At 49.6% G+C, this 26,192-nt stretch overlaps 1 protein-coding gene across 3 annotated transcripts in view; it reads right to left on the reverse strand.

Moving 5' to 3' along the window:
- fgf13a (fibroblast growth factor 13a) overlaps positions 1-24,804 on the reverse strand; it is a 99,040-nt gene extending 74,236 nt beyond the window's left edge. For 2 of the 3 annotated variants that reach the window (XM_062525095.1, XM_062525092.1), the window contains exons 1-2: positions 22,998-23,169; positions 22,530-22,708 (exon numbers count right to left, since the gene is read on the reverse strand). In XM_062525095.1, the coding sequence (XP_062381079.1) occupies positions 22,530-22,578 (49 nt within the window). In that variant the 5' untranslated portion in view covers positions 22,579-22,708; positions 22,998-23,169. Of the gene's footprint in view, positions 1-22,529; positions 22,709-22,997; positions 23,170-24,583 lie in introns of those variants that run through there. The other variant, XM_062525093.1, reaches the window with a different exon arrangement.
- Between the last annotated feature and the right edge of the window lie 1,388 nt (positions 24,805-26,192).

Here is a 26,192-nt window from a genome sequence, read left to right on the forward strand (position 1 = left end):
AGAGGCTCAGGAAAGGCTGGAAATGCACGCTCAAAAGGAACACTTCAGAATATTCCTCACAGCTAAACAAAATATCCAAAATACAGAATTCAATTAAATAGCAAAATCCACAGCTACATAAAATGACTACAAGCAATGGCATCCTGCATACAATATTGACAAAAAATAATTGACTTGAATTTTAAACATCTTGTTGATAATGTTCTGGGCAGCAGTGGACAGTAGTGACCAGAGGCCCAGTAGTGCTGCCCTGAGCCTGTGCTGTGAGATGCCTGTTGAATCCTGGGCCTGCTCCACACAAACACGACCCGCCAGGCACCAAAGCTCCCCCCAGCACTGGCACACGTGACCTGCCCTCCTTCCCCACTCTCAACATGCAGCGCCCGCCGCGCTCCGCTCCTCTCCGCTCCGCTCCTCTCCGCTCCGCTCCTCTCCTCTCCTCTCCTCTCCTCTCCTCTCCTCTCCTCTCCTCTCCTCTCCTCCCGCATCTGCACGTCGAAGAGCTGGAGGAGGAGCAGGAGGAGGATGATGAGGAGGAGGAGGAGGAGGAGGAGGAGGAGGAGGAGGCACCCAAGCAGCGGTGCTGGAGCTGCAGCTGCGGCCGGGGAGCTGATGCAGATAATCGCCATGACAACCTCTTTGCTGCAGGGGGGTGCGAGCGCTCGGTCACGCCTTTGACGTAGCGAGAGGTGACATCAGCGGGCCCCATGCCTCCCGCAGGCTCTTGCGCGGAGACCGTGGAGGAGGTCGATGCGGCTTTAATGGCCAACGATTGCGTCAATTAGGGATTAATTGCTACACTGCACTTATTGGCCCCGGCGTCTCATTGCTGATTAGGTAGCCGACTCGCCAGGCTGCATTTAACTTGTCAGTGGCCACAAAGAATGCGATTATCAGGCAGCTACTGTCTTTGTTAGGAAGGAGAGGTCAGAGAAGAGCATTCTGGCCACTTGCTCTCTCGCTATCTGCACCAGGACCGCTGCATTTCTGACCCCAAGTCTACCGTATGCATGACCATAAAACAACCACATTGTCTACTCTTCATGGGCTGTGATCCAATAGCATCTCTATAGACAATAACATGGGTCTGTGGTCTACACACCTCAGAGAGACAATCATCCTCTATTCCACGCTGAGCCCCGCAAGTGTCCACTAAACACAATGACATGTCCACTCTGATGAAACATATGGGGGCATAATGGAATATGGATCGGTCTATAGAATATAATTGTCTGTGTCTGGCCGCCAAATGACCGTCCCTTTTACAGCACGCCAGCGCTGCACCAGCTGACTTCCATTAGCTTCAGAACAGCAAGCACAACAGCCAGAGATGAGAATAGATGATGTCTTATCTCTCCCGCTCCCAAAAGGCACATGAGGTTGTGCAGGTGAGGACTAAAGGTGAAAGTAACCCCCCCCCCTTCTCCTCCCCCACCACCCTCACCGCATCACTTCCTTATTTTCTGCCACAGCCGCTAGCGCCCGGTGAGCACGGAGGCATTACATTGTTTTCCCTTCCTGCTGCTGGATGCTGTTTTCTCCCCCTGTTGTCCCTGCAGATGCGTGTCGGAGCTTTACATCTTCGCCCTTATTAATGTCACGGCGCCGGACTAGCGCTCGGCTCTTAACGAGGGCCCATTAACGGGCAGACAGAGGCACAGCAGGCTGTTTAGAGATTAGCGGCGACTGACGACCACTGGCCTCGCTATTATGCGCGACACCCACCAGCTCTGCACATTTCACAAAAACAACGCTCTGATCAAAGCCAAGCCTCCCGTCAGAGTCGTACAAATCTTTGTCATTTGTAATTCAAATCGCCAAGCTACAGACTGGGAATATTAAACAGAAATTTAGTTGAAATGTGATAAACTTGAAAAGTATATTCAAGAGTATCACAAGTCAACTCACACACACTGAAGTATATTTGATGTGTGTCGCAGAGCTATTTGATCTAGGTAGGGCATTCAGCGAATAAGAGCAAATGTGAAATGTAAAATAGGCTGCTTTTATTTTAGGCTTAAAACTGCTGGCACCACTCAGGATGCTGGCACAGGACCGTGGCGTGCAACTGGCCAAACATGGCAGCACCTCTCAGACGGGCAAATTGTGCAGGATGCGGGTCCTTCCTGTCTGACCTTTGCTGAAGAGCTGCCGCGGGGCGACACCATGTACGGGGCAGTGCGATGGGAACAGGCAGGGCGTGGGCTCACGGGTACTCTGCAGAGGAGCTGTCATGTGCACGAGCAGAAGCCCTTCTGATGGCAGCCAGCACATCACTGCCCCCCTTTCATTTCTCAGTGCACGCCATGCCGTCCTGCATCACAGGCCTCGGCGCGCCTATATACACTTGCACACACATCTGAGGTGCAGGGAGACGAGAAAAAGTTCCCACTCGACAGAGTAAAGAAGAGGGAGCGAACGCAGCGCAAGATTAAAAAAGAGTCAAAAACTCCCCAGAGGACTATGGCAAGCCAGCACTAATCCAGTCATTATTTATGACATAATAACAGTTCAACTGAGCCTATGTTATGCTTAATACTTTCTGAGTCCACTTGTTTGATCCCGTGCCAGAGTGGTGATTTGCACTGTTGTAACATTAGATTTTAGAGCAAGGGTAAACACTGGCAACGGCCATAACCGATTAGGACTAAAGACTAGTAAAAACATTACTGCAGCGGCTGAGACTGTTAGGCCATAATGGCCAGCATTAAATAAGGAGCGAAGCGGCTAGACGGCAACCAGTGTGCGTGCTGTGACTGCGAGAAAACAACACATAACATTTGACTTTATGTGCTCTCACACAAGGGCACAGCACAGGCAGCGCAACTCGCTAACAACACTTCAAAGGGGCCAGACAAACTACAGAGAGAGTTTCTGTAGGAGATACGGCCAAGTGTTGCTTTCAATCAATCTGTAGATTTGGATCAGTGCTGTTTGGCTACTTTAATGTTGCACTCCAAATGGCCCGGCCAGGTCAAGAGTGGGAGCGTGCTGCCCACTGCTCTGCTCGGGCGTGGTGTGAGGCGGCCGGCTGACCGTGGCCTCGAGCGCGGAGAGGCCCTAAAAAAAAGAGCGCTGACAGGGGGGCAGACGGGGCAGCGGGCGAGTGAGCGGGCGAGCGCATCTCTCCAGCGCCGGCTTCTGAGCGACCCACTTTGTAGCATCATTTCTCAGCTGTCTGCCACACAGAGCTCAGCAGCAGCAGCAAAACTCATAAGATCAGGGGAAAACAATGGGAACAGCCAGGTCATGGAAAACACCAGAACATTTCTGACCTCCACTCCAGCCATCAGCACCTCGGCAGGACGAGACGTAGCGTTGCCTCCCTCTTCACCACAGGACCTGCTCACCGGGCAGCTGAGTTGGTGCCCTTTGACCCTTCACGCTAAAAACACACAGGGCTCAGACGGAGGGCTTTCTGCGTGCCCATTAGGGGAGCTACTGACATGCTCCGCATGAGCCACGGGCCACAACACAGCGCGCTGACATCTCATCCCTGAGTCCCTCAAAGCAGACCAGACGCTCGGCCCCAATCCTGTGGGCTGCACTGTCCACGTCACCCCCGTCTGTGCGTGAGAGGGTGGAGGAGTGCGGCGCTCCGAACACTAATGTCCAGTCGGGGGCATCAGGCTGAGAGGGGGGGGGGGGCGTGGAGGGCGGGGGAGACGAGCTGGACGCTACTGAGGGTGACGAGAGAGGAGGAGAAGGGCGAGACTGAAGCAGCCGACGCAGACGGAGGCAGAGATAGCACTTGCCAGTCTCTATCGGGGGGCCAGGACGCTGATGCATACACACACACACACACACACACACACACACACATGGCGAGCTGGCACTCGGGAGCTTTCTGCATGAGTGCAGCCTTCGTCCCCGCATCACGAGCGAGGGAGGAAAAATAGAATAATAATAAACTGGCTCTCCCCTGGGTAAGCGAGGTGGAAACATCAGGAGCTCACCGTTCCCCTGGGAACGGACCACCACACTGGCAAACATACACACACACACACACACACACGCACGCGTACACATGACTCAGTCGTAGTGTGAGCGTCGGCAGAGCGAGAGTTCATCAAACATCATCATTCACCACGTCAACGAGGCACTTAGCGACGCGGTGCTGTTTTTCTCTCCTTCGCCTGACAGATGTGACGGACTGGACAAAGGCTGTCAAAAGTGCTCAAACGATCCGCACCACACAGCTGTGGCGAGGTGACGTAACAGAGGCGCCCGACGCCGCATTAAGATAAGAACACCTTGGGCCTTTTTTTTTTTCGTTCTCCCCCCACTGTTTTTAATCAGCTTCTAAAAATAGCGCGTCTTGTCACCTCCCAGATTGCGGGAACATGAATAATTCAGAGCAAACATCACAGGTGCGAATACACATAAGCTCGTCCGCATAGCAAGCGAGAGCGACCAGCCACACGACAGCCTTCTAGTCTTACATCCATGAATCATGCTCTACGCCCGACGGGATGACATTTGCGTCGAAATACATTGACAACATGACGACCGGGCCATGGCCTTGTCAGAGTCGTGGCGTTCAAACATATGCCGTCGGCTTTCAAACAAGCTCCAAAAACGAGTGTGTGCGCGTGCGAAGCCGAAACGCATTTCAAATGCACCCTGTGCTTTGCAGGCCTCCTTGACATACATATTTGTCCCAGTATGTCTGAGTCTTTGTCCCGCATCTATAGATAGCCTGTTATCCAGGAAGCAAGTCAGAGGCTTAAACACATCTGTCTCTCTCTCTCCAGCTCAGACAGCTCCCCTCTCTCTCTCAGCACCCCGGCCCTCCTCTCTCTCTCTCTCTCTCCCTCTCCCTCTCTCTCTCTCTCGCTCTCTCTCCCTCTCTCTCTCTGTTTCGAGGGCGTCTGCAGTGGGGGAATTGGGGAGCCTTCCTCCCATGGCCCATTTAATGAAAGGTGCCCAGTGGTGCGGTGCTCTGACAGAGGTAATCCTGTTTCCCCCCACGCCACCACCTCCTCCACCACCTCCCTCTCCTCCACCTCCCTCTCCTCCACCACCTCCGTGTGTCCCTCCCTCAGCGCCCCCACAGGAGAGAGGCAGGGAGCGGGCGTGACAGCTCCACTCATTAGGGCCATTTGCTCCACTCCACGGCGCGTGATTTGGCAAAGCGCTCGCCTAATTGCCCGTTCCCCCGGCGCGGTGGGCATGGGGGTGGCAGGAGAGGGGATGCGAGGCGGCACGGCGCGGCAGCGCGACACGGCCCGGTGATTGGCACCCGTGGGGGCTGCTATCTTTGGGAGCGGCAGCTGACAGGGGAGGGGACCGGAGGACGAGGAGCTGCTATGACGACAGCGTCGCCGACGACAACAGCAACAGCTTAGATTTAGTTTCGTTTGATTTCCTCACGTGGCCAGAGAGACCCTACTGTTCATAACTACGCCACCTGTAGACACACACACAAACACACACACACACACACACATATATATATACACACACACACACACACACACACACACACCCCCATCCTAGCACCAAGGCCCAATGTGGTGCTGTAAACGCCACTCTTGCACAGGTCAATCAGGGTACAAGAACATGAGTGTCCAGCAGAATCAGCCTTGAGGCCTTGAATGAATCAGGGGTCGTGTAGCGGAAGTGAGGGATCAGACGGATGAGTGCGGTGCGGAGTGAGGGATGGGTGGAGGAAGAGAAGAGGAGATGACAGCTAATGGACATCCGCTCCCCAGCTGAGGCTGAGCCTTGCACTGAGTGGTCAGGGCTGACCGTCACTTGAGGTCAGGAGCAGAGCAGAGCAGAGTACTTGTGTGAGAGTGTGTGCGTGTGTGTGCGTTTTACTGTTTGGATATGGTGTGTGTGTGTGTGTGTGTGTGTGTGTCTCTCACTTTATCACTCGCTCCATCTGAGCGCCATTGTGCACAGCAGGAGACACACCTCTGCAGTCGCAGCAGAGTTGGACACTGACAAAGTGTGAAGGCTGTGTGTGTACTGTATGTGTGTGTGTGTGTGTGTGTGTGTGTACATATGAGTGTGCATGTGCGGTATACTGTATGTGCATGGGCGCTAATGTCCTTAGACAAAGCAGTTCTCTAGGCCATGAACACATCCAAGCGCCCACCCCCTCCTCCAAGGTCACTACCTTCTGATGCCTTCACCAGCCCGCTGCTCACTGACCTCTTCAGGCTACTGTTCCCTTTTTGCTCCTAGACCACCGGCTGACCAAATCAGCAGGTCATTAGCATTCATTAGCATGTTTCCTCAAAGCTGCATTTCTCTGAGCAAAGGGCCTGAAAATCACACTGAATCTAGTATATTTACACTGTTCACAAAACTCTCTCTTCCTCTTTCTCTCTATTTCTCTCACTCTCTCTCTCCTTCCCTCCTTCCCTCTCTCATACTGCGGAGGTGAGGATTTACGATGTGGTCTAAATGAGCGAAGTCTATGGTCTGTTTAATACCTTATGCCTCGTAGCAGGAGGACTCTAAATTCTTATGTGAACAGATCATTTATAATCTGCGACTTCTTGACAAGGCCCTCATTAATTTGGAGTGTGTTCTCATGCAAGAGTCTGACAGTCAGTGTTGTGTGCGTGCATGCGATTATGTGTGTGTGTGTGTGTGTGTGTGTGTGACCCAACCTTCTCCAGAGCACAGCTATAAATACCTGCCAGGCTCCCTCTCCCACTGTAGCCCTGTACTGGATGGAACAGCGCGCCCATGACAGCACTGAGATTGTTTGCACATGGGCCGCGGGCAGCTGGTCCAACGCGACACTGATCTGAGAGCAGGAACTGAGCTGAACACCTCTGGGTCACCTGGCTAGACCACCGTTCCTATCGGCTCACTGGATCACCACTCCCAGGCCAGCCATTTGTCACCGCACAAGCCCCAAAACAAAGCAAAAAAACAAATAAATAAATAAATTTGTAGGAATGCTAACTGCCATTTGAAAATGTGAGTGTGTGTGTGTGTGTGTGTGTTTGTGCGCGCGTGTGTCTTTGTAAATTAAGACAGTTAATGAGCTTTATTGAGATGCCTTCCTCATCCAGACTCCATTAGGCTAAAGCTAGCAGAAGAATTGCTCATGGCTAATGCTTAAATGGCACCTCTGGGCCGCGTGCACATGAGCGATGGCCTCGTCTCACCTGGGCCTCCTCGTGTTATCAAAGCGCTCCACTCATTGGCTGATTTATCTGATGAAACTCAGTGTGAGACTGAGCAGCTGTGCTGCTCTCAGGGAGCAGAGGGGAGAGAGTGTGTGTGTATGTGTGTGTGTGTGTGTGTGTGTGTGTGTTTGAGCCCACCCTGCAGCACCTCTCTGAAATCCTCACCTCCAGACAGCGCCGAGGCCCTGAAGCCTGCTGCTGCTATTCTTACCCTGTGAAGGCTGCTGCTGAGCCTCCTCTAAATGAGGCGCTGTGTGTGTGTGCTCTTGCCCATTCACACATTCACACTTCCCACCGCCCGCACCTCCCGCAACCACTCGCACAGCACAGCGCCACCTCCAGGACCCCGAGGACCCCGCGGGGCGTCCGTCGGAGCGCCTGACGGAAGAGCAGCTCTGCTCAGCCAGGACCCCGTTGGTTGTTGTGCGCGGGTCCCCTGTGATCTGGATCAGGCAGCGATTTCTGCGTGACGAGCTCAGCGGCTCATTAGTTGGGGGCGGCGGGCGGAGATAGCGCTCCTCAAAAGACAAACAACTTAATTAGCTCCTAGCGCCGCGCCGCTAACAAGTTTAGGCCAAAATACTTTAGAAGTGCTTGCTCCAATCATAACAGCATCCAATCCTGTAATTACACTGCTGTTAGATTCCGCCACATGCCCGCACGGTTGTGTGTGTCATGTGTATGTGTGTGTGTGTGTGAGAGAGAGTGTGTGTTGGGTGGGTGGAGGTTTATCATAATTAAAATGTAGCACATCCCAAGGGACAGAGCCAAGAGCTAGTGTGCTCACTAACATATCACACTAACACAGCTACACACAGTTACACACACACTTAGACACACGCACACACACACACCTCCTCTTGTCTCTGGTCACCCGATGGCAGTTATACATAAGGTGACACTTCCACACTGGACATGCCATACCAATTAAAAGCTGCCCTTAGTGTCATTAGGAGAGACTTATCTTGTTAGTGATAAAGTTAACTTTAAGAACAGAACATGACCAAGGAGGAACATATAGTCTATTATCAGGATAAGCTTGCCAGTGCTGTTGTGTGCTACTGGAGTATTGGAACAGGCACTCCAGACCAAATGATCTGACTAAAATACACAGACGATTTCCGGTCTGCAACCCAAGAACGCCCTCTGACTTATTCTCCCTCGTCTCTCCTCACGGCACACTATCACTCTTATGCTCTGCGGTGGCTTCCATGCGATGAGCAGCGCAGGTGTGAATGGAGGGAGAGGCTGGGAGCGTCACCTCTACTCAGTGGAGGTATTAAGTCCCACAGTTTAGCGCCGTCTCCTCTGAGCACGGCGAGCACAATGTGTCTGTGCTGCCGCTGAGCAGACCAGAGAGAGTTTTTCAAAAGCACACTGACACAGAGAGAGGCAGCCTGAAAAGGGAGCTGGCAAGGAGAGGCGAGGGAGTGTGTGTGTGTGTGTGTGTGTGTGTGTGTGTGTGTGTGTATGCCAGAGCCCTGAGTAAACCTGCCCCGCCTCCTCTTCTCGCCTTGTTTGATCTGCCTCTGTGTCTTCTGGCTAGTATGCACCGCAAACAGAGAGAGAGAGAGAGGGAGAGAGAGAGGGGAGAGAGAGAGAGGAAGAGAGGGAAAGAGAGAGAGAGAGAGAGCAGAAGAGAGACTAGGAATCGGGCTCTGTGCATGGCACCATCATTCCTCATCTCTCTCTCTCTCCCTGATGCACACACACACACACACACACACACACACACACACAGAGGCATGCATAGCCCCAGGTCTAACTCAATCTGGCGTCCCTTCAGTGGTCACCACCAGCCCATCCACCCTGGCTGAGAACATACAGCCACCGTCTCCTGCCCTCCCACCACCCCTCCACTACCCTGTTATGTCCACCCCCGTCCAGTCCCTCTGCTCCCCATCCCTATGGATTAATCATGACGAGCCCCCACCCACCACTGCCTCTGCTCATATACATACATCACCTCCACACACCACTCCACACCACACCACCCACCTCTCACATCACAAGAGGCGTGGGCCAGCGCGTTTGTCACCAATCGCCACCATTAACGAGAGAGCCAGTGGGAGAAGCCAATATGGGTCAGGTCAACCGCTACAAAGAGGCAGCCGCTATTGGGATCCGACAATGGCCGACTAAAATGCGCCGTGCTAAATGCTCACTGTTGTAGGCACGCCAAGGCGGAAGGACACTAAATAAATAAACAAAAGAGTGGGGGCCAAGAAATGTCTGGCTGTGTGGCCCTCTAATCCCCACACCCCCCATGCCAGGACAGGATGGGGATCTGCAGCCAGAACCGCAGGACAAACAGAGCAACAGGACAGCAGAGTAGCCATCTGCCCCAGCAACTCTAGATATGCCGAGGTGTGTGTGTGCGGGTGTGTGTGTGTGTGTGTGTGTGTGTGTGTGTGTGTGTGTGTGTGTGTGTGTGTGTGTGTGTGTGAGTGTGTGTCCTTGTGTGTATCTGTGTGTGTGTGAGCGCATGTGTGAGTGTGTGTGTAGTGCAGTGTTCCGGCAATATGTTGTGAGGGGCTGAACCCATTGGAGCACAGTTCCCTATACAGCACACACAGACCATATGGTAGGTCTCTGAGATTAATGAGTGCATTTATCATCTGTGAGCCATGAGATGCACTAGCCCCAGCTAGCAAGTGTGCAAGATTACATCAGGCTTCCTTATCAACAAACACTGTGATGATATGGAGTTGGAGTGAGAACACGCAAAAACAAACTACAAACACGTGAATATGGGGTTCCATATTCTATTCTATTCATTTTATATTACATATCTTAACATTCTGAATGTTGTGATGAGAAGTACACCTACACCTACAGTATATGTTTGAGGTGTGGGTAGCCTACGTATTTGTTGTATCCATATCATGGCACAGGTCATTATTCCTGGCTGTGCTGTTTGTGTGGCGAGCTTGTGGAGAGCTGAGCGGAGGTGAGCTAATGAGGGGCTCCATCAGTGGGCCGGCGTGAGGTGGGGAGCAGGAGCGACAGGCCATCACGGCCCCAGTGCCCCCCCACCCACCCACCCACCCACGGGCCCCGCGGGGGACAGCGGCCCGCCATCCATCATTAGCCACCGCACATTAGCGGCTAGCGCCGCGTAGCGCTAGCCCATTAGCATGGGACATCACAGGGCACGGCCTGTCCCCACTGCACACACACACACACACACACACACACACAAACACACACACACACACACACACACAAAACCATAATCATTAACAGGGGACAACATACAGCCACCTTTAGCCGTAACTACAAACAAAAGTGCAATCATGGCGGTTTCATTCCCGCTATGACCTGAGCTGGGTCAAATGCAAATGTTCTAACTTTTAAATCGTTTTTTCCTGCTTCTCGCATTCTTCTCCCTCCAACTCTCTTCCCACCTCGGAGAGAGTGTGTGCTGTCACAGGTACAGCGATGGCGGGCGTGCGGGCGTGAGAAACGAGCTATTCCGGAGCACGCCTGCGGAAGGTGCCAGAAGGGAGCAGCCTGTTGTTCTGCATCCACACGGCGCCCACCTCGCGCTCCTGTGTCTCAGATGAACTCAGGCTACCTCAGCGGCAGCCTCAGTCCCGCTCTTTAATGCGCTGCTTATTCAGAAGCGCTATATGAGGCGTTAAATGTTACGAGGGCACAGCGTTAACAATCGAACGTATATCACAGAGGTGGCAGGCAGAGGAGTAATCATGGGTTCAGGAGGCGAAATATGTCTTGGCATTTGTGTAGTGACCTATGAGCCTGCACCAGGCGTGACAGAGAAATGTCAACCTCCTTAAACGTCAAAGAGGGCAGGAGAGGACACATGCCATGCGTGTGTGTGTGTGTGTGTGTGTGTGTGTGTGTGTGTGTCAGAGAGAGAGAGAGAGAGAGAGGGAGAGAGAGAGACTGCATCCATGTGTCTGTCTGAGCATGTGAAGGTTAAGGTGTTGATGACTGATTTCAATCTTCTGCTGGTGGGAGAGAGAACAGCAGAGAAAATGCATTCAGGCTTAATACACTGCCTTGCAAAGTCTCACAAGTGACTAGAGACTCTCTATCACACACACACACACACACACACACACACACACACACACACACACACACACACACACACACACACACACACACACACACACACACACACACACACACACACACACACACACACACACACACACACACACACACACACACACACACACACACACACACACACACACACACACACACACACACACACACACACGCCCACATAAAATCTATCTGTGTAGTGCAACCTAATCTCACCGGTCAAATAAATAGTGTGTGGCTGCAGGGAAAGGCCAGAGTATGAGCAGAGGTGAACAGCAGCTCTTCACCAAAGTAAACAGCCACTGATGAACTACACAAATAAGCTCTGCTACCATAGGAAATCATACCATAGAAGAGAAGCTGGGAGCCTCCGAAGGCTGCATTGCATCAGTTATTGAATATATAAAACTAATCTTTAGAGTTGAATGCATAACAGACTGGCTTATTTCCTCACATGCAAAAGGTAGTTTTAGCAGATATGATGGGCAAGACGCACTGCAGACACACAGTCCTCAGTCGATATGTGCACACACACACACACACACACACACACACACACACACACACACACCTCAGCAGCATCAGTGGGGGCAGTGCCTCAGGGGTCATCTGTCCACTGCGGAGGTCAGAGCCAGTGACAGTCCACTTCCCCCCCGCCCGCCCCCTGGTGCCGGCAGGCTTGCGCCTGTAATGCAAACACTTCATTAAGCGGCCAAATGGACTCCCCCGTAATGAAGGCGTCCGCTCACGCTGTCACAGGGCATTTGTGGCGGAGGCGCGTGAGCAGCGCTCCCTGTTCCGGGCCAGAGAGAGGGGCTCAGCCAAGGAGAAGCAGCGCCCTGAGCAGCCACGCAGGGGCCCGGGGAGCGGCCGCGTCAGAGACCGCAAGAGAGGAGAGGAGCCAGGGCTAAACACAGAGGGCTCCGCCGGCCTGGATCTGCCATGTCATCACGTTTGAGACTGCTCACGCCTCTCACCGTAACCTCTGAGCTACCCCTCTTACACGTCTCTTTTCATGGAGAGTCATCAGTTATGCCGATGTGCGTTATTGTTGGACTGATAAGGGCTGTTCTCTCTGTGGGGCGTTTTTTGTCTTTGTCATGCAAAGGACCTTTACCTTCCTTGCTTGGACATTCAATTATAAAAATCTATTAAAAGATCATAGGATGTCCGACAGCAAAAAGGGCTATTAGGCTTGACTGCAGCGCTTGAGCTCGTCTCTAAATGAGAGGGGAGTTAAGACAGAGGCGGCGCAGACTGGCTGTCTAGTGCAGCGCTGACAACGGAGAGAGTGTTTGTCTAATGACAAATCACACAGTCATGCTTAGTGCACTGACACAGCGTGTTTGATAAGCTTTGATCAGAAGGAAACGGGCTTGTGCACGGCTTCAAACACACACACACACACACACACACACACACACACACACACACACACACACACACACACACACACACAGGCTGAGTGAGAGCAGTGAGGAGTCGACTGGGTGGAGTAGGAGAACTAGCACTGAGTGAGTGTGTGTCCTCACACAGGACAGCACAGCACAGCACTGCTCGTAGGGTTACCATGTTAGTATTCAGCAGCTGAGAGAATCAGCCTGACCCTGGAGCCCTACTCTCACTCTGGAAAACACTGCCTGAAGCACGCACTCCTGGGGACAAACCATGTCCTTCGGCTCTTTTACCACACACACACACACACACACACACACACACACACACACACACACACACACACACACACACAGTAACATGAATGAAAGAAAACATTTTTTCCTTTAATTCTATTCCTGCTATCCTCCCATTAGACCCCAAGCTCCCTTTTGACACCCCCCCCCCTACACACACACACACACACACACACACACACACACACACACACACACACACACACACACACACACACACACACACACACACACACACACACACACACACACACACACACACACACACACACACACACACACACACACACACACACACACACACACAAACACACCTACACACACACACCCTCTGCTCTCCTGAAGCGAGCAGTTGAGAGTCCCATGGCTTTGTGGCTGTTTCTCTCTCAGCGCTCCTGTCTGGTGTGTTGCCTCGGCTGCACCTCATTATGGGATGCTGCTACCTGCTCTGTGGAGTGGCAACGCTGCTCCGCTCTGCGCACACACACACATACACACACACACACACACACACACGCAGGCACACACAAGCAGGCACATACACTTTCCAGACTGTGTGAAATTGGCTCCAGGGACTGGAGGGACGGAGTGGCTATTTTTAGACACAAAGCCTTCCCTTTTTAAAACTGCTCTCCAAAATAGGCTCTCCAATGATTAAGACTTCCAAACACCACCTGAAATGCATATGTGGTCCACAAACAGTATTCAAGTGGCTAAACCAGAACATGTACATAAATGCGTGTGTGTGTGTGTGTGTGTGTGTGTGTGTTGTTTGTATATGTGTGTATCTGTACATGTGTGTGTGTGTGTGTGTGTGTTTGTGAAGGACAGAGAGAGAGAGAGAGAGAGATGGTGCAGCATTACAGCAATGGTACGCTGTGTATCCTTTTTCCTCTAACACCTAAACTATTTCATGTGCGTGTCTCCTATAAGAAGCCGTGAGGAGGCACTTAGAATGGGATTCCGAGCTCTTCAACAGCGCATTAGCACAATAGCCACTGTGAGGCTGCCCTGCCAGCACAACTGTCACATCTGAGCGGCCATCACATTACTTTGGCTTTTTTTTGGACGGGCCAGATTATCCTCTGGAAGGCCTCTTGGTCTAACAGGAGCCACTGGCGCTTCTCCAGTCAGCCGTTACACAATGGTATTGTCCAAAACAAAAACAAAGAGCTGCAGCTGCCACCACAGCTCCCAGCCCTCTGTCCTGTCTCTGAGTTTATGCGTGTGCAGTTGCGAGCCTGCATCCATATATGTATATGTATATGTATGGTGTACGTATATATGTACGTGATCCAGGACGCGGGGCTGCATCTGACTGATCTCTGCATCCATGGCCTGGGGTCCTCTGGGAGGGCAACAGTTAGCGGATATGCATAACTGAATTCTAATGAAAGCGCCACTTTCAGTGCGTGACTCACAGATCAATGCGGTCAATAGCATTAACCTCAGAGCAGCGCGCGCGGCAGGGTCTTTAGTTAATGCACGGACATCACAAATACCAGCGGCCGCTCACGCTCTCCGGCCGGACGCTGCTGGCTGCCAGGTTATTTACTGTATTAATACTGACACAAACATTTAAACTGGCAGACATGGATTGGGGAGTTCTGTGAAGGTGCTTAATTAGCCTTGCTCAGGGAGACTGTCTGAGGGCCCGCCAAGAGCTAGTGGTTTAAGCAGAGCCTGCGTCTCCCTGATCCGGAACAAGTGTCAGGCGGAGAGTGCTGACAGGCCAGAGTGGTGTCTGGGCCCCTCGCTCCGTCGAGCGGAGAGACGCTGTGGGGAGCGAGCAGAGCGGCCACGCCGCTAATCCCGTTACGCCGTCACCCGCCTCTGTGTGCGGCGAGAAGATGGCCGTCTGTCACGCCGATGCCCACCGCGTTTGTCAAGACGCCTCCGAGCCCTGGGATGACTCCGGTCCGGCGCCGCAGCCCCGCCCGGGGTAGTGCTGCTGACCGCGCGGAGACGGCAGGGCCGAGGAGCCGCCCCAACTGGCCCCTCCGTCCCTCACTCTCACCGTCCAGGCCAGCTCGGATGGCCCTCCACAATTCCATCATGCCGTGACCTAGTCTATGAGAATGGACGCCGCCTCCCCTCATTGTGCTCTTAATCCCAGTGGTGGGCTAATCGTGCTCGCTTTAATTAGTTTGCGTCCACAGTGGTGTTTAATCCTCCGTGCTGCTGTTTAAAGGGGAAGATCAGGTTTGCCGTGTGCCTTCAACACATTTACACACACCAATACATCCCTCTACATCTCTACATTTACACACACCAACACATCTGTCTATACAGTATAACTGAACACTTTTCACAACAGCCTCATCAGCCTGGTCATGCAACAAAATCTAAAAGTATTCCAGGGGATAGAATTGGAAACCTCCACACTAAACTCTGGGTATCATGTGACAAGCGTGTCACTTTTTACTGGGACTATGACCTAAACCAGGGCAGCATTTATAAGCATGTCCTGCCATTTGAAAACGTATACTGTGGTTTTGACAAATTCTAACCAAAACATTTGTGTCTGAATGACTGAATGAATTAAAAAGTGAAGGTGAGTAATGTTTAACTTCACTACAACACTATGAATAAGGCACATGACCTCCGCTGGTCATGATATAAACTTGCACAAATATTGGCGGAGGCCATTTCCCCGTGACCCAAATAAGGGCATCTAGAAGATGAGCAACTCAGCACAGTGCCCCGGGGCACGGCAGAGCAGTGCGGCCCTGAGAGTGTCTCCTCGTCCTTGAGCCACTTCTCGGCCGGCCGCTGGCCCTGTGGCGCTCCCTTGGGCGCTGGCCCAATACTCCATCTCCCTGATGAAGTGGGGAAGCCTCCGCTCCGCTCCCTGGTGGGGTTGGGCCGGTGAAGCGGGCCACGCATGGAGGCCACAGACAAGCTGGCATGAGCGGGAGACGGACGGGGGAGCCACTGGAACACCATCATCTCCAAACATCGTGCCCCTTTGGTTGGCTCGGCTCCCCAAGATGAAATCCCACTATGCAGTGCAATGTTTGGTCCTGAGGAGGAATTAGACAAAGCAGATTCTCCACAGCAGCCTGCAGGAGGGTTTGTTCTGTGGGCATGCTCTGTGTGGGCACACTGTGTAGTGCAGAGAGGATAGACAGCGCCGTGGCATGGGATGCCAATGTGGTCAGTTTAATTACTGTCCAGTTAAGCGTTGACCAATAGACAGTGAAAAGAGCAACTTCTCCTTCGGCATCCGATTGATGGCCAGCACAGCACTCTGGAGCTAAGCTAGTCATCGTTGTAAAACACACAAAACATTGTGCTGCTGATTATCGCCCTTATGCATAAGCATATCAAATTGTTCTCATTCAAATGGGACTGCTTCAAGCACAAACAGAGTGTGTATTTATGTATTTATGTATTCATGAGAACATTGTCTATGCAAATCTGTTTGACTGGAAACAGCCCTGCACATGTGTAATGAGAACGGACTATCATGTGACTTCACCAGGCCAACAAGATGAGCTCAGATGCGAGAGACACGGGCCATAATCAAATTATGCAATACGTTTACAAGTCCGCCACAGACTCGTAGTTGGTGTTCCAAGTATGTTTACAAACATCATTTCCTGTAAGGACACAACAGGCTCAACTGAGTTTCGCTGAACTGGCAGCTTTGTAGCGAGTAGCTCCAATTACTGTTTAGCATCAATGACTCCACCTCCGTGCCAAAGCACTGCACATATTTGTGTTTCCTGTGCGCTGCTCTGACATCACATGCCCACAGTGCAACCGCGTCGCCGGGCCCCGCTCGCTGGCAACCGAACGCACAAACTAGAGCAGCTTATCTCCAAATGAACAAATAACATCGGGATGCATTTTGAAAACTAAAACAATTCCATTCCCAACTGTAATCCAAAATCCTCAATCGACACATAATCCCACACCTACACAAGAGATGCTCTGAGCTCCACCATTAGTTTAATGAAAGTTCCCAGCAAATACAAACGGATTCATCAGCGAGTGTAAATATGCTCGCAGAACAGGGACATGAATTTATGACTCAGCCCATCATCATAAAAAAAAAAAAAGCCTCTCCACTCAGTATTACGTTTTTAGATGTCCTTAAAGAGTTTTATGATTAAAAGCACGGGTAGCTTAGGGAGTGGCCTCCTTTCTAAGATAATAAACCTCCTCCTTGTTGAGCCATCATTATTTCCTAGAACACCTTCCCATCGCGCCCTCCCTGGGATGAACGCGAGCAGAAGCGGGCGGACAGAAAGCGGAGCTTTTTTTTTTTTTGTGTACAGTCATGCGGTGTAAGTAAGTAGTGGCTGTTTTGCCTTAATCCTCATGATGCTGTGCTGAAAAAATCCCATTAGGACCATTACCAGGCAGCCTCCCGCTGCTGGGTCATCCGTCAAAATGGACGCCACGGGCTTAGCTCGACAGGACCGTCCGGGGATACAGTCTATTCCCCCCAGAGGAAGGGCTGCCTGACGGCCAAATCTGCCCCTCTGTGCTGCGCTGATGATGATTATACCAACATACTGTCACTGGTGGACGGAGAGAACACATGACTTAAGGCACATCATTCTGCTGGCGTGGCAAGCAGGAGCAGCTAACCTCTGTTTTATGGGCACCCTGGGAAGATGTCAGATGCCGAGGTCAGAGAGCACTTATTGAATGGAAGAGGGTTCGAGGGCAGCGGGAGACAGATGGACAAACAGGAGATGTGAGATGAAGAGAGATGGGGATGGGGTTGAAGGGAACGGACGAGACAAACGCAGCTGATAGATGTAGTCAAGTGACAGAGATATAAAGGCAGGGACGGGGGAAAATAGAGGGCTCAGCAATTGGATGCTGGCATACTGAACGCATTGGCAAACAACAGCACACAGGGAGTGCCAGACTAAAAGAGATGGAAAAGGAGAATGTATGAGGAGAATAGCAGTGGTGGTGTGGGAATATGTGTGTGTGTGTGTGCAGCTCTACTACCAGCCCTATTAGCATGAGGGCCCTGCCTGCGACCCCCAGGGGCCCGAGGGGCCAGCTTACCAGCGCACTCACCTCACCAGGCCCGCGGAGCCGGCAGGATTACTGCAGCCCACAGCCCACAGCCCACTCTCACCACGGTCCCCCCCCCCCCCGGATAGCCAGCGCGGCCGCCGGCGTGCTCCTCCTCCAAATGACATGGGCCGCGGCCCGGCACCTGGCGCCCGTTCAGTGCTAATCTTCCCGGGTGAGGACCTAAGCGCGGGCTATTTGCGCCGCTTAAGCTGCGCACTGGGCACAAACAAACAGACAAACAAACAAACACACACACACAAACACCGCGTCCACTTCTCCTCATTTAGGAGCACTGCCAGGGGCCCATGATAATAAAAAAAAAAAGCCATTTAAGCGTGTGCGGCTGGCTCTCTGGCATAAATAAAACTAGTGCTGCCTTGATTAAACAGCTAGCCTCAGCCGCGGTCAGCTCGGGCCAGTACATGGCCAGGACCTGTGGCTGTGGCGGAGCGTTAACGAGGGACGGACCTGCCGAGTCACGCTTGGCCGCACAGGCTGCTTGGCGGGGCGGCGCGTTCGGTCTAAACGGGCGGACAGGGCGGCGGCTCGGTGGAGCGCTGCCGGGCTCCTCGCAGGAGGCGGAGGACAGACCGGGACACGCGCGGCCCAATGGCACGCCGCCACACACGCACGCAGCTGCCGCAGAGCCGGCCGTCACACACACGCGGAGAGACAGGCCCGGAACATTCCTCCGACGTGTCAGCCGGGCGCCCGGCGATGCGGAGTGGCAGGTCTCTCTCCGAGGGCGGCTGGCGCTCTCGCTCGGCGGCTGCACGAGACGATCTGCGTCAGCGGGCGAGTTTGCCGCGAGCGGCGGGCGGGAGTGCGGGCAGAGTGGCAGCAGCTCCTCCCTCCAGCCCAAAACAAACACTAACATTTACGCTGAGAACAGCCACTAGACACAAACATGGAAAGTCATCCCCTGGACACTGGAAATGTAAGGCAGGATTATAGACTTGTGGCAGGCAGCAAGATTAAGATTTAACATCGGGACAGACCGATGATGTATGAGCAACTCCCATTTTTCTATTTTCTACCAAGAAAATTGCCTTTAAACTGAGAATAGCATTGTCTTTCTCCATATCTAGTTACAACATTGTAATAGCAAATGTAATTCTATCAAAATGATAAAGCCAACAAACAGGATTTTACACAGCGGTGTGTACCTGTCAATTTACCCCCGTTCTCCTTGTAACAGTATCAAATGGCAAGGGTATGCCGTGCAGGCAGGCAGATACTGTGCAATTCCATTACACTGTAAAGCATTTTAACAGCATTATAATCTCCCCCATTGAAGCAGCTGAGAGCAACACAAATCTATTGAGGGGAGAGCAGACAGAGAAGCTGACACTATATAAAATGATTTCTAATGCTACAGTGGGCTACGAGCTCTTCTGCTGGAGAGATTAGGCCAGGTGTCAGGGCGGCCGCAAAAAAAGGAGCCTGGCTTCCTGGTGATTAATGAGGCCTCTCCAAACTACGCTCTGGATATTTATCGATTGTGTGCCGAGCCTGGCCCTGGCCTGAATGAATCTGCAAGCAAACACATGCAACTATTGCTCTCACTTCATCTGAAACCACAGCCTGATCTGATACAAACCATCCCACCCTTCCATTCCACAACCACCCCAACTACGGTGTGTGGCCCATTCTCAGTAAAAGAAAAAACAGGAAGTACTATATATGTATGCAGAGTGGCTGTGAACTAAACTGGCACAAGGAGGCCGGTCTAAGAGAATGTTCCCCTTGTCTGGGTTTAAGCGCTAGGGCTCACCCAGTGGCTGTCCAGACTCATGGTGCAAACACAGCTTTGTGCAAACACTGGGTCCATCCTCGACCTTGAAAAGATGACTTAAAATACGGACAACTGTTCAAGCGTATACTACTACTGAAAAGATGTCAAACAACACGGCAGGACTTACGCTTACTACATAAGTTGTACAGTATATGTTTCATTAGAGACACATGGAAAAACACTAAAGGAAAGTACAGAGAGGTCACTGTCTGTCCTCGAAAACAACCAGCTACAACAAGGAATTATTTTCAGAACCAGCTTTGAGAAAAAAGCCAACCAGGATAACATGGCTCACGACTCTGTCTGAGTAATTCAGTATCAGCACGAGGCAGGGGAGCAGACAAATCTGATTTTCAGGCAGTGATGTTGGGGCAGCATTGCATGCCCCTCCACCCCATGTACACACACACACACACACACACACACTAACTCTTGTCTCTCGCTCTCTCTCTCACACACACAGACACACACACACATACTGTACACACGCACGCACGCACACACACACAAACACACACACACACACACACACACACACACACACACACACACACACACACTGTCCATACCCTTGTGCTCGTGCTCTGGGAACATGAACTCATCATGTGGGGCAGCCAAGCATGAGCTCACACTGTGGCCAAGAGCCTGGAACAGGTAGTGCCACTTCTACTAGCGTGTTCCGCTCTGCGAGCCCAGCCTGAGATGCTGCTCCAGCCTCGTTATCAAGAAGAGTGCTTGTCACACAGGGAAAGGTGCTTTGTAGATTTGTTGGCACAGGACAATTTCTCAAAACACTTTAATTAGCTCAGTTGAGGAACAAAATTCACACTTCAGATTTTGCTGAATATTGACAAATCATTCTAATAACAATGAACTGTACATAGCCCTACATTTCGGTAACTGGGTGCCTAAATGAGATGCCCTTGTGAGTGTCCTGATATAATACTAATGGAATGGCTAGGGGATGGCACATGGAGGCTAATCACGAGGACATGCTAGTGTCCTTCCATGATCTACTAGTCTATAGATGGGACTTGTGAACCCATTCACCACCACTTGAGCATTTAAATCTTGGCATGACTAACATGTTTATTTAGATAACCAACTACTTCCCTCTGAACATGACCAATGCTCTAATTACAATGGACCTCCGTTTGCACCCCCTACAGGTTACAGATGTGTTCTTTTGTTGCATACATCAGTGAAATCTCAATGTGTAGCACACCTTAGGGTAGCCCGATGCACGAGTAGGGAGGTCTGATGTGATCACACATGACGAGCTCACCCCACGCTTTAGAACGTACTGTAGATAATGCTAGATAATGCTAATGCGTGTTTCACATTCAGCCCTAGAGTGATTGAACAGTACAACGGAATCCATGGCTGAACTACTACTACAGTGTCTTGAGGGGGAATGAAGCTCATTCACAGTTGAGCCGGAGTAGAGACGTGCGTCATGAACATAGGTCAGCAGCACGAGCAGCAGCACACAAGATCCAAAACAATGGCGCTAGCAAAGAACATCAAGAAAGGGCTGTACTCTGTTTATGACTTTGGGCTGTATACTGCTTCATTGTTTAACAATCTTTGTTTTTTTTTTTTTTTTTTTTTCCAACAAAGTAAATAGACTAGTATGGATTGAAACTGGACACATAGAGTACAGGCCTTTCTTAGCTTTTTCTTTCTCAAGATCTTGGAGATCAATTGGGTATAAAGCATGCACACATTCCATTTATTCATTCAGCTGCAGAAACGGGACAAAGAGGGTTGTGGTTGTACAAGCTAGAATGTATATAGCAAAAACCATTGGCATGAAATCAGCTGAAATGATCTAATGTTACAATACTTTATGGAGAGGAAAAGATTAGCTAATAAGCAATGGTTTCTAGAGAAATTAGAGGGATACTTTGTGGAAACTTTTTTTTTTTTCATTTATGCAACAGCTTCTTCTAAAGCACTTCTGCTGAACAAAACCCATCCTTGTCCGTTTCCATGTCGCTTAGGTATCTTACCTGAAAATAAACATAGACCTATGCGACTGGAGTGAATTGATAACGTGGCCATCCAAAGTGCCGTGCATAGAGTAGCCAACATTGTAGCAAACAACATGCACATGAACACAATTCAATCTCCTTCATGTTTCTTTGGCAACCTTGAGTCCCCTTTGTCTCCATGACAATGATTCACCAGTTTACATCGCAAGTTCGGGCGCAGTTGTACCAGAAATAGTCGGGAACTCATTTTACGCAACAGGACATTTGCGCAGTAGGTACCCAAACAGTGTTCCCCGCGTCATCACTAAACGGCGTGACCTGAATATATATTGATAAGAGAGGATTACCCAGACCTACCTTGGGGGGAAAGCTAGAACAAGATCGGGAGGATTTGAACAAGGGACCAATAACATTGGTGTTTCACTGCCATTACGTTAAAGCGACAGCACTACCGTTTCATCCCAATGTGACAAAAGGATGGACAAATGTCATGGACAAAAGAGTGACTACATTGTCAATTTTCTCCAGGAAACACTACTGATGTACCACAGTTGTCGCCTTGTTTGGCTACAATATATGACATGAATTCAAGAAGGCAGTCCATAAACAAGCCCTTTTGACAACTGTTTCCCCAAGAACTGTGACAACGTACCTCTATGCTGTTCTTCCCATGTTTACACAATGTGATGTTATAGGGAGAGAGATGAATGAGCGTGCGGTCGCTTTAAGTGAGTGATTTAGGGGTAGCAATCAAGGCGTTGCAAGACTAGCCTCTTACCCTTGGAAGCATCCTTTTCTTCTTTAGGCTTCGCCACTTTTCCGCTCATAGATCCCAGTTTGGATGTATAATTCCCGATTAAGACAATGATCAAATTCCCTTGATTGTTTACCCTCTGTCTCTTCTATGAAATCTTTGCCGAATCCCAATCAAAGGTACCAGGTGATGAGATAAGGGCTCTGTGGAACATAGTAAAGAGAACAAGGAAATCAGCCACACATTAAAAACAACGTTTCTTTGTGGGAAACAATGCAACGCGCTGCGATATTGTGAATGTTGTCTTATATTCGCACGTCCAAGCGTAGTAAAGGCGCGTGCGAGTTAATAAGCATTACTGTTTACAAAGGCGTTGTGGTTTCAAGTGTCCAAATGTTGGAAATGTCACTAAAACGACGGACAGAACTGATGATCATACTACGATAGCCTACCATGCTTTGTCTAAAAATCGGATGTCTGAAATTTTCTTACCTTATCTCTGCCACGTTTTCTGCTACATCAATGCACATTGATACAGAAGCATGCATCCACCATAAATCCCGCTATGGTCCATACGAAATCACAACCCTCTCAGAGGTGGTAGTGAACAAAAAGCGAAGGCGAGGAGAGAGGGGGGTTCCACCGAGTGTCAGTCGACGTCAGATGTGACACACGACAGTAGATTATTATTTTGGTTATTAAAAAATGACCCGCGGGGCCACCGTCTACAAAACTAGCCTACATTGGAAGGTCGCAATTGTTTCTTCAACGAATTTTCGCACCACGACTAGGTTTGAAAAATCTTTCAGCACTAGGCTACGTCAAACGTTAACAAAATCCCCCCGGTCTGGAAAATGACAGATCAACAGGATCTCCGCAGCCAAGGAGCCATTCGTGCGGGCGCGACTTCGAACACGCTGTTAAGCAATGCAACAATCCATTTACTGAAGCGCCTTTACCAGAGAGCTTCATACACCACTTGAAAACTATGCCTAGGGTAGGCTACGCATAATTCTAGTAGCCTATAGGTTATGTTACAACTAACATGTTTCAGTAGTGATGGGGCACGTTCCTTGTGTAGTAGGCGACTGCAATTGGCCAGTTTGAATTACTTACTATAATATAACCCAATTCGTGTGCAGTGTTAATTTTGCATTATACACGATACGATATTCTGCATGCTGCATGTAACAATTCACCGCGATGCACGCTGTGAATGCAAAACAACCTGTATTAGTTCCGGCAAAGTGCATCGTACATCCAGTGCCAAATAGAAGAACATGGAATTATATTGTTGTCATAGGATCATGCACGGAACGAACTGGAGTTTGCAAAGAGAGGGTGGAGATATCCGGTGAAAGCTTTTTAAGACTTAAGAATCACCTGTTTAAGAGGGAAATGATAAGACTTTCTTTATAACCAACAAAGAATTCAGGAAAAGAGCGCACCTTAAGCACTGTAGAGAGGCATGACTCTCATGAGTTTCATTATGATATATGTTTTCCTATTGTTCTTTCAGCGATGGCCCAAATGCAATAGAAGAGAGACAACAGAATTGTCCAAAGGATTCCGGATGCATACGGAGCGAGACGCCGAAAGTTCTGGTGATCCTTTCACTGTGCAATACTCAAATACGTGATTCATAAAGACAAGTGGAATGGGCACCACACAAGGTAGGCTAGCCTAACTATTAATGAACGAATTATCAACCAATTCAATGTCAGAATGATTAATACAGCAGCAAACTCAATACTGCTGACGATGTTGCTATTTGTGTTTCTGAACATTTCACAAGTCTTCACAAAAATGTTATACGATTTATTTTAAAAGAGAAGTAAAATAATCAGTAAAAGTTTCATAGTAGGATAAATCGTCCCACGACATTAATGTAGGTGCAGAGCATGGAAGTATACACTAATACCCTAACATTCCCCGAAAGGTGAAAACAGCTTATTAAATCTCCTGTGGATAAATACTTCAGAAGTTTAATTGCATTCAGATTTTGTCATGCAACTATTTTTAAAAGTCACTCTTTGTTGTTTTTTGCATTTCACATAAACAGGTATCTCTTTGCTTACCTATGATGATGAATATATGGGTTATTTATGTAGTAATGCAGAGGTATTTGGGTGAAAATCGACGCGTAACCTAGTATATCCAATCTCAGACGTCATACAGCCCCAGGGTCCTCATCGACATGACATAGTCCGCGCGGTTAGGGACGATTCTTTCCCTTGCTTTTGCACAAGTGCTCCGTTTTTCTTCCTCCTCTCACTTAGAAGTTTCTGATTAAACGCTGATGGCGTACTACAGAGAGCAACCAACTCAGTGTTCAGCTCTCATCACCTGAAACTGCAGGTCTGAGCCCCTTGGTGGTGGGGAAAAAAACACCGTCAGTTTCTGGATCTATAAACCTGCTATATTTAGGGGGTAATAGGACGCCTTTGGACGTTCCGTCGCACACTCCAGGGTTCTCCCATATTTCTTGGAGGAATGCAGGCGTGACAGGAGTTTTCTCATTAGCACACGGCATGCATTATACTTGTTAATGTCATTTGTTGTTAGTTGCACCCATGGGAAAAATGCCTCGTCTACAACCTTGGGTCTGCCTTTAGTTGAAGGACACTGCAACTCAACACTGAAATTAACTTTGCACAATGTTTTGATGGATCATTTTAAACTCCTTGCCTAAACCTTTTAAGTTCAGAGGCCACCTTAATTGTGCCAGCAAGTAGTACATCTCGGAAATGTTAATGAAATAGTTTATGGTGTCTTAAATAAAACACTGAGATGGCATTGTTTCTAAGAATGTAGTTAATAAGTGACATGCAAGGCTGGCTATATGAAACCAGACTGACTTGGAGTAGTCGCTTGCTGAAACAGTACTTGGAGCGCTTGGATGACCAGCTGGTGGTCAGCTGGTAATAAATATTTCAGTTTTCAGTTATAATTGTTACTCTTTTTCTTTTCATTTAGTCATTCACTGATTGTGTGGGAAAGATTTCACTGTTTAGATATTTAGATATGTATATATACAGTATAGATAATTAGACATTTGCAACCCATTTTAAAGTCTTTCTTAGCTATGACATAATAACAGTTGTGTGATGTGTAACTAAGATAGTTGTGTCCTGTATTTCTTCAACCACAGCTATACCCAAATCAATCAATTTCTGTGTTTCCCTACACACTAATATACAGTATTGCAGTTTTCAACTGCTTACACACTAAATCTTTGCTTGTCACACAATTTTCTAAACATGTCTTAACACCATAACTCCACACCTATTTGACTCAGTTATCCCAAAATCCATTTTGCAAAACACCACACACAATTTTCTATCTAACATGCAAAAATCTCACAGGAAGTAACTTGATTTAGTTTTAGTAAGTGCCATACTTATTCACTACTTATTGCACTCAGTCATCAATGTACAAACACTGAATGTACTTGAACACCATTCGATCATTTCCTTAGCATAGGCCTGTGAATAAATACACTCTCTGTATAGGTACAGTATAGACCTTTTCTTTCAATCTGTTCTTAGAGGATTTCCGGGTGAACTGTTCAGAATAATGCAGACACTTTGAAATGAAAATGAACTGGACTTTTCCAATTTGGAATGTTCTATACAAAAAATAGAGTTCATACACAGAACTTGTCTTGCACATGTTTGTTTATGCAGT

Source organism: Sardina pilchardus, chromosome 21 (assembly GCF_963854185.1).
Source record: "Sardina pilchardus chromosome 21, fSarPil1.1, whole genome shotgun sequence".
In the NCBI taxonomy this organism is placed as follows: domain Eukaryota; kingdom Metazoa; phylum Chordata; class Actinopteri; order Clupeiformes; family Clupeidae; genus Sardina; species Sardina pilchardus.